We start from the raw sequence: 9,945 nt of genomic DNA, 5'->3' as shown, positions 1-9,945 counted from the left end.
ACGATGTTACAGCTTCCCATTTCAAACTAAAAGGACTGTATTCCTCCAATTAACTATCAAAAACCACAGGTAACTGGTGGTACAAAAAAAATATTCATGTGCTGGGGAAAATGGCATATGAACCAACAAAACTTTGGGGTTAAGCCAACAACAATGCCCTAGTTTGCAATTGTCTGTGAGCTAATTCACATTATTAAAAAACATACAGTAACAGAACTGACTTCATTGGAATGCTAGAGTCAGAATAATGACAAATTTTAAACATCCAAAAAGCATACAGGAAGATCCCACAAATCTTGGGAACACTCCTCAGCTTATGCAAAGTTTCAGATAATTATTCTGTAGCTTTACTACCACCACAGCATAAGCCTTCAGATCCCGGCATCTGCTATCTGCCGCAATAGCCTCTTAATTAGTCTTTTTGCTTCTAGTCCTTCTTGAGCTAATTACTCATTGTTCAAAAGAGACTAGATATTTTGGTAGAATTTAATTTATCTAATGATTCTAGATTAGATCACTACTACAGTATAAAGTTAATTCTAATACAAATCTAATTTTAAAAATATCTCTAGGGTGGATGAATCTACATTTGGATAACCCATCTTCTGTAAGCCATATATAGTGACCAAATTCTGAGCCTTTTTTAAAGCCCTTAGCATTCTAACAGAATTATTGCCATCTCTCCAGAAATGAAATGGAACACATTTCCACATCTACCTTAATTGCTCTGTAGATTTTTAAATTTAAAGCTTTATGTATATTCTAAAAGGTGAGTTAATACTGTATTTGTAGCTTTTTGGTTTATGAAAAGAAATAATTAGCACTGTTGATAATTAACATCTACTTAGAAAGCTTCTTTTCGAGGCATTTTTTTGTTCTAACACATGTTGTTTTCCATGTACTGTTGTTGTTAGGTCCCATCAAGTTGGCTTTGACTCACAGTGACCCTGTGCACAACAGAATGAAAAACCGCCTGGTCCTGCGGCAGCCTCAGAATCACTGCTGCTTGAGGGCGTTGTAGCCACCACTGTGTCAATCCATCCTGTGAGGGTCTTTCCCTTTTTCACTGACCCTCTACTTTACCAACCATGATATCCTCCTCCAGAGAACGGTCCCTTCTGACAACATGACCAAGGTATTAGAGAGACGAAATCTGCTTGCTTCTAAGGAGGATTCTGGTTGTACTTCCTCCAAGAAAGACTTGTTTGTTCTTCTAGCAGTCCATGGTACATTCAATACTCTTCACCTTTACATGTATAAAATCTCTAAAATACTCCTAAAAAGTACTAGTTAGCCTATGTAGTGAAAGCTTGTTGGTTAGCCTTCTTATCCTCAGGTTATATATCTCTATTTTCTTTTTAAAATTAAAACCAAAAATTCTGACCAAATTTATTGACATGCAAGTGAAAATATGTTCCATTTCTTTCCTGGAAAAATGGCAGTAATTTTATTAGAATCCTAGTAAGGACTACTGCTCACAATTTAATAACTGTATTATACACTGGCTACAGAAGAGGGACTTCTGTGTTCTAGATGTGGACTCACCCATTCTAGAAAATACTTTTGAAGTAAGATTTGCATAAGAATTAGCTATGCATTAGTAATCCTAACTGAAATCCTAAGGCATATAAATTTCTACCAAAATATCCAGTCTCTATTTGAACAAGGAGTAATCACCCTTATTGTCTTCTAAAAGTAAAGGGCTTATATTATCATCATCTGTATTTAATCTCTCACTTTTATCAATACTAAAGGAGATCCTAACAGGATCTCAAAGTATATATCCCTACAAAGGTTTAAACAAGCTTATTTGAAAACTAAAATTATCTGACAAACCAGTTTGAGGGAGAAGGAAATCCACTGGGACCATATGAATATATTTTTATGAATATATTTTTTAAATGATACTATGATCTAGAGCAGAGAAACATTAGCCCTAACTCTAGGGATTATTTAGATGTTTCACATCTTGGGAGAAAATGTCAAGCCTTTTCTTTAAAGTTTCCCTATTATCAAGAAGCAAGCAAAACAATTCTAGCAACGTAAAACTAAGCTCGAATAGTGTTCAATAAATGTTAGCATGATGAGCTTTATAAATTTCATTTATTCAAAGTCTGACCTGGAAAGTTCAACTTTACTTTCTCAAAGCTATGGATGCAACTCTCTAATATTACATAATGTCACAGTCGTATCTTTGAAAGTCATTGAATAGTTTCCCCCATTTAATGAAAAAGGGTCACAGAGGTTAAATATCTTGTCTGCCAAGCCAGATTTAAATGTTTGGTCTCCTGCCTACTAGTCCACTACAATATGTACCACCAGGCTAACCACAGTAGTACTAGGAAACAGAATCTCCTTGACTTTTTTGGTTGATATATTATCAGAGTACTTCATGCATTTATTGTTGATATATTATCAGAGTACTTCATGCTTCACTGAAAGATACAATGGCAGGTTTGTAGCACAGAATTTTAAAAGGAACTCAAATAGAATTTCTAAGATCAGTCCATGACAATATTTAAAACTGCTTATTGAACAAGATAAACTTCTAGAAGTCTGGGTGCTGCTCAGGTTGGCTGGAAAGAAATTTGGGAACTTCCTATGCTGTCCACTAAAATTTCAACATTGAAGATCCTACAGTGTAAGATAGGATTTGCTTTCTTCAGAGGCTAATAGATGATAAAGCGATATTTTAAAAGTTTTATTTTAAAGCATGGGCTTAAAATCACAGTTGTCTCCTCATCTATAAATAATAGAGGGATAACAGAAGTGCCTACATCTCCTGGGTGCTTAAGAATATTATATGCATCAAGTATGTAAAAAACCCAGGATAGTGGCTAGCACAGAGAAGGTCTCAGTTTATTTTAGTTCCCATTTCCAAGTGGCCCTTTTGCCTACTGCAACAAATTTAGAGATTCTGAGTCTGGTTATAAAAAGGAAAATTAAATTAGTTTTTTCAGTCTACTTTGCAGAGTGAGAGAAAGCAAGCAAAAGCGCTGAGAATAACACTGAGCGGGGTGGGGTCTAACTAAAGTTTACCCACTAATCAGCCAACTGATTCTGAGGCGCTTTCTTTGCCATATTTCTAGAGTCATGTAATGGTATTGAAAGTCCAAGTATAAATCTATTAACTTAGTATAAATTTATCAACTTAAACTGTTGTAAAAAATCACTCCTGATCCAAGTGGAAGAAGCAGCAGAAATCCCTTGAAATACTTGCCTACTAAATACTTGCCAGAAGCTGATAATATTTATAACTCATTTCATGTTCACATTCTCATGTAATACCGCAACAAAAGTGAACACAAAATTGTTATTTTGGGGGCCAGCATTATTTTTTTTAAAAGAACATTTCTAATTAATGATTTTAGTCAAGAATGAAAGCATAGTCATATAGAAAACCTAGATTTATTTGTTACGCTATTACAAAGACAAAACAATTCTCATCTGAAGTACATTGAAAATTTCATCCCCATTTCACTTGTTCTATGACAGAAACTGACCTAAAAGGTTGGAGATTGATGGGTATAACACAACAGAGTGGAATTTTGCAGGCTAAAGTAAACATGGTCAAAGGAATAAAAGCTAGTCAGAAGCCCAAGACTTGTGTTAGTGGTGGCATGTGTGGTGGTGGTGGTATTTCTGAAGAAACGACCTAGAGATGCCTGAAAAAAATTAATCTGAGCTCAAAATTAGTAAAACATGGCTCCGTGGAAATAAGATAGAGCTCTGTCTCTCTTTTCCCACTTGGTAACTTCCACTTCCAAGTGCCTGTGCATTTTTACCACATAGCCCTGCTAGATTACAGAAGATGCATATAGTGAAGGTAGAAATTACAGGCCTACTCAGAGAGTACCTGGACACAGAAAGTTTTGGGGCCAACAATAAACTACAAATACCCTCTCAGTTAATTCACCTTTGTTAATAAAGGTCCCAAGTTTCTTCTGCTGGTGACAACTTGCTGTCCCAGTATAGTCTGTCTCAAGAACTGGTTCAGGTGAGTTTTGGAGAAGGGAAGATTTTCATCAACCCCCACTCCATATAAGAGGCACCAACTGTCTCCTATAGAAATGGGTAGAATCTGAAAAACAAAAGGTTTACAACATTTACAAGATAATAGTAGCTATTATTTATTGGGGCCCTGGTAGTGCACTGATTAAGTGCTCGACTACTAACCAAAAGGTAGGCAGTTTGAACCCACCAGTCACTCTGTGGAAAAAAAGATGTGGCAGTTTGCTTCTGTAAAGATTTAAAGATTTACAGCCTTGGAACCCCAATAGAGCAGTTCCACTCTGTCTTTTATAGGGTTCCTGAGTTAGAATCAACTTGACAGCAGTGGGTATTATTAACAAATCTGTCCTGGAGTAAGTGCAGCCAGAATGCTCCTTAGAAACGACAATGACCAGACTTCTTCTCACTTACTTTGGTCATGTTATCAGAAGTGGTCAGTCCCTGGAAAAGGATAGCATTCTTGGTAGAGGGTCAGCGAAAAAGAGGAAGACCCTTTACAAGATGGACTGCCACTGTGGCTCCAACTATGGGCTCAAGCACAGCAAGGATTATGAGGATGGCACAGGACCGGGAAGTGTTTTGTTCTGCTGTACACAGGGTCACTATGAGTTGGAGCCGATTACAACAACAATGTTCAGAATGGCAGGTCATTTTGTTATTGTCGTTAATTGCTGCTGAGTCAATTTCAATTCATGGCAACCCCATGTATGCAGAGTAGACCTGCTTCAATGAGTTTTCAAGGCTGTGACCTTTTGGAAGCAGGCTGCCAAGTCTGTCTTCCAAGGCACCTCCAGATGAGTTTGAACCACCAACCTTCTAGCTGGTAAATGAGCACTTAATTGCTTGTGCCAAGATATTATATCTCATTCTTTCAACAACCCTGCAAGACAGTTATTATTATCCGTATTCTACAGATAAGGAAATTGAGGATCAGAGAGGTTCACTGTCTTGCGCCAAAGCACAATCAGTACAGTGGAAAAGTTGCAATTCCACCATTCTCGTCCCTTCCCCTTAACCCCTTCTCACATACTGAGAGGTTTTTGTTGGTTAATATAATAGTTCCATTATCTTGAAATTTTTAATGGTTACATAAACACTGTAATTATTCCTTATTCATTCCTTAAAGGCAAATACAATTTTAAACGATCACAAATCTTCAGACATTGTTAGGAATTCAGGTCAATTACTCAGATGAAGAACATGTATAAACTTTATGAATAAAATCTCTGTCCCTGAGCTCTAGCATAAAATGAATAGAAAACAAACAATTAGCTCATTAGAAAGTTTGTGACTGTTTTATAGTTATTTCACCATCACAAAGTACCCTAAGAATTCTCCCCAGAGAACTGCAGTAACATCCTATTTGTGTAACCATTAATGACATACCAAATGAGTTTCTCACGATCCTTATTAATAGAGTGGCTAGTGTTCTATTTTCAAGAACAAATATGTGAAATCCACAAGGTCAAAAAATTTGTTTTTCAGTTTCAATGAAAGTTACTAACACAAGTATCACTGATTTGGATAAACTAAGATGCTATAAAGAATGTGATGAGAAACAAGGAGAGAAGGCTTAAGTCAGTAGCAGAAGATTTCTGTGAGGTCAAACAGTGAAGTTACTGATATGTGGAACTGTGAGAATTGAAAGTAAAGTTAAGAAAGTTCCAGCAATATGAACACATGGCTGCACTACAGAAGAGACATTGCTGATTTTAGAAGGTATGGTTAACAATGACAGAAGTCAATGGTGTGGAAATAAAAATTAAATATTTAAGGAAAGACATAAATCAGAGAACTCTAAAAAGTTATTTTCTGGTAGATCTACTGGCAATACATGAGAGGAAATCAAAGATCCAATATCTCAATTCATGGTTAGTATAAAAAGCAAAGAAGCACTGACTGGGATACCATGATTAAAGCATTTGGCTGTTAACCAAAAGGGTGGTGTTTTGAAGCCATCAGCCGCTTTTTGGGAGAAAGAAGAGGCAGTCTGCTTCTGTAAGGATTTACAGCCTTATCTATATGAGATCAAATTAGCAACAATAACTCTAACGCATGGATGAGAAGTTTGGGGGGTAGTGAGTCTAAGTCAATGGTAGTGAAATAATATGGGTACCGAGAGTAACAATGGTGATACAATGTGAAGAATGTAACCAATGTTACTGAATTATATGTGTAGAAATTGAAAAACGGGTGAATGTTTTTGCCAAATTTTTTTTTTTCAAAAATGACATTAAAAAAAAAAATTACAGTCTTAGAAACCCTATGTCACAGTTCTGTCCTATAGGATTGCTATGACTTGAAATTGACTCCATGGCAGTGGATTTGGTTTTGGTTTAAGAAACATGTTCTATTCACAGTGGCAATAATCTAGAAGTTAACTGGAAGAGAGAAAGGCTGGATTCTAACTGATGCAAAATGGAACATGGGTACAGGAATTAAAACTTATAACTAGAGGAGAAACAAATGCCTGCTTAAGGTTTAGAACTGAAAACTATACCAGAACAGAACAGAATAGAGGGTACTTTGAAATATTTATCACACCAGGAAAAAACGAGGATCTCACAACCTAATGTGGCAACTGACAGTGGTAAAAGACTTAAGGCAAAATATATAAATCCTGCCATGCTACCACCGTAGGCTTTACTAAAATAAAAGATCAGGATGTAAGTGGCATCTCAAGGAACAAGTTGCCAGAATTCAAGAAGATAATGCTATAAGGTCAGAGGTAGGAGGATACTGTAAGGGGGAGATAGGAACAACAATTTAATAGCATAAAAACCTTAGTTTATAAAGAAACACTACTAGGATTATTAGTCCTACCTCTCTATGATAAGAACTAGGTACATAACCTTCAGTTTATACTAAACAAACAGTCGAGATCCTCAAGCTGGCAAAGAACAATATGCTTCTCAAAGTAACGAAATAGTTCATAAATAGGGATACCCTTCAGGCAAAGCTCATGAGAATATGATGGCGGTGGTGATGGTGCATGCCATCAAGTTGATTCTGACTCACAGTGACCCCATGGAAGAGTAAAACTGCAACTTAGGGTTTTCTTGGCTGTAATCTCATATCACCAGGTCTTTCTCCTGCAGAGCCACTGGTGGGTTCGAACTGTAGACCTTTCCGGTTAGCACCCAAGTGCTCAACCACTGTGCCACCAGGGCTCCTTATGAGAATGTGTAAAGGAGAGAAAACTGGCAGTGGGCTCTTCTGTAGAACAAGAAAAGCAGGCAGGAAATACCTTGGGAAATGATGTGCAAATCATCCTTGTACACTACACTGACCAGGACCTTTGTTGCCGTTATTTTCAGAAGGGAATCCAACACATGATTATGATTTTAGGCTTAAATTCAGTTTGGAATTACTTCTACTTCCTCCCTAAACTGAAAAGTAGGGAGTTGTAGCAAATTTCTGCTTTGTGTTTTCTAATACACACAGGTGACTTAAGAGTAGACCAGGACATGATCTTAGACTCTGCCACTCCTGCTTGAACCAACCATGGAGGTCTGTTTCTAAACAAAGGTTCATATTGTTCTTTTAAGTTCAATGCAAACAAGTATATGTCTCATTCTTCTATTTACTATTAATGCCTAGCATAGTGTGTGGCATATGATAGGTGCTCAGTAAATGTTAAACTAAACTGAACATCACCATGGTTGCACACATTCATTTTTAAGGAAGTTTAAAAAAAGTCAAAAAACTGGATAGTAATTAAAAAAAAAATCAATAATTTAAGAAATAGATCATTCTTTTTCCAAATTGCTAACTACACAGAGCCCTCTTGAATTATGAAAATAAAAATAAATTATTTCACATGATTTTCACATTAAATGACAAGAAAATAAGCACTCACCTTAAGATCATTTTCAGTGGTCAACATCTGCATCCTCAAATTGTCCAGCAACTGTTGGTGTAGTATCTACCTCCATCCCATCTGAAGAAAAAATTAACCAGGTAAGAAGTCAGCTTATATTTCATTCAGAAGGAATATAGTGCCCTCTGTTGGTAGGAGTTGCTTTTTTAAAAAATTAAAACCTCAAGAACAAAAGTACTAAAGGAAAATGCTACCTGTAGATTTAAGCCAGTTAAAAATAGCCTATACCTTTTGTAAATTCTCAATCTTTACACTAAAACAACAATAGGTATGAACTTTGTAACACAGTATGCTTCAAGTGTTCATTCTTCACAGAGCTGTTCTAAGTATTTATAATGAATGAGACCCTTTTTTTAGATAAGAGGTCCTATCCTCAAACAGCTTACGGCATATTTCAAAAGACAAAATTCATAAGACAAAATTTGCAAAGCATTATCCCCCATTTTTCTTATAGCATTAAATAAAGTCAGGGAGACGGATGCAAGGGGAAAAAAAAAAAAAGGCCCTTTAGGAAGAGTTGTCTACAGCTGCTTTCTCTACTTCCTCACCTTCCTTTCACTCAACTCACTACAAACTGGCTTCTGCCCCCAGGCCCTTGGCACCCTACTCCCTGGACATTGAGCAAGGCACACAAACGGAAAACAAGTATTTAAAATGAACTCATTATCCTGCCACATAAAACCTGCTTCAGTTTCCAAACAGTTGCCTACTGTAGAACACTAATAAAACTAAAATTCTTTAATGGCATCTCATGATCTAGGGATAAAATTCAAATTCTGTAACACAGCTTTCAAGTTCCTTTAAGCTCTGGCTCACCACTCCAACTTTACCTGTTACTATAACAGAACTTCAAACCAGTTCATTTTGGTTCATTGCCCTGCCTAAGAATTTGCATTTCTACCCCAGATAAACTGAATCAAAATCTACACTTTAACAAGATACTTAAGAGGATCACCTGGGGATCTTGATATATAATGTGGATCCTGATTCAATACACCTAGGGTGGAAATGCAAATTCTCAACAGGGAGCTGAACTAGTTCCAAGCTGTACTAATACCCACTCTTCACTCTCAAAGTTCTACTCTGAAAGAACTACTTTCAGTTCCCCAAAGCGAAATGGTCTCTTTAACCTTTGCACATGGCTGATCCCTTTACTTGCCTCTCCTGCAGTCCCTCTTTCATCTGGGTCAATTCATCTTCCACATCTTGGCTTAGATGTCACTCCAGGAAGCATTCCCTGCCTATCTAGGCTGGGTGAAGAGCCCCGTCTTAAGACTCCAGTTTCTCAAGCTTCCCCTCTATCTCAGTCAACGCTATTATTACTGACTAATTAAATTATTTCTCTTCACCTGAATGTCACAGATATGAAGATAGTAACCTCGTTTCTTTTGAGCACTGTTATATTCTTTATAACTGGCACAGTAGCTCAATAAATATCTCTGGCATAAATAAACACATGAAGTTGTAAAATGCCATTAGTAAGCAGTGTGTGGGTTTGTTTTTTTTTTTTTTTTGTAATTTTATTGTGATTTGGGTGAAAGTTTACAGAGCAAATTCACCTTCCATACAGCAGCTCACATACATTTTGTCTCATGACATTGACTCCAATTTCCCACTTCCTCCCCATAGCCACCTTTTCCCTGTGTCCTTCCCTCCCATGCACTCCTGACTCCTGCCCCACCCCCAGCTGTCTCCGAGTGCATACATAGCCCTTCTATTCTCCCATGATTGATCTCTCCAAGGAGTGTATCCACCTAATGTAAATGTTCAGCTCATATGCCTCTTTTTTTTGGCTGGCAGCCACAAGAGCGGGTTCAGTTCCAGACCTGAAAGGCAGCTAGGGGCCATAGTCTCAGTGGTTCTACCAGGGTCTGTCAAACCAGAAAACCTGGTCTCTCTCTCCCTTTTTTTTTTTTTTTTTTTAAAAATGATTTGAATTTTGTTCCACATTGTTCTCCTTCTCTATCCAGGACCTCCTACAGAGATCCCCCTTCCAGTGGTTGACAGTGGTAGCTGGGCACCATCTAGTTCCTCTGGTCTCATAGTCATATAGG

The 9,945-nt window shown here is 37.2% G+C and overlaps 1 protein-coding gene across 1 annotated transcript in view; it reads right to left on the bottom strand.

Annotated features, from left to right (window-relative positions):
* Window positions 1–7,883: 7,883 nt before the first annotated feature.
* CLNS1A (chloride nucleotide-sensitive channel 1A) overlaps window positions 7,884–9,945 on the bottom strand; it is a 23,207-nt gene continuing 21,145 nt past the window's right edge. The window contains exon 6 of the mRNA XM_007940901.2: window positions 7,884–7,951. Coding sequence (XP_007939092.1) covers window positions 7,884–7,951 — 68 coding nt within the window. The remainder of the gene's footprint in view (window positions 7,952–9,945) is intronic.

This window comes from Orycteropus afer, unplaced genomic scaffold (assembly GCF_000298275.1).
Source record: "Orycteropus afer afer isolate SDZICR_OR568_19922 unplaced genomic scaffold, OryAfe1.0 scaffold00074, whole genome shotgun sequence".
NCBI lineage: Eukaryota > Metazoa > Chordata > Mammalia > Tubulidentata > Orycteropodidae > Orycteropus > Orycteropus afer.
The sequence above is the reverse complement of the archived record's forward strand: the minus strand, read 5'-3'. Positions and strand labels throughout refer to the sequence as shown.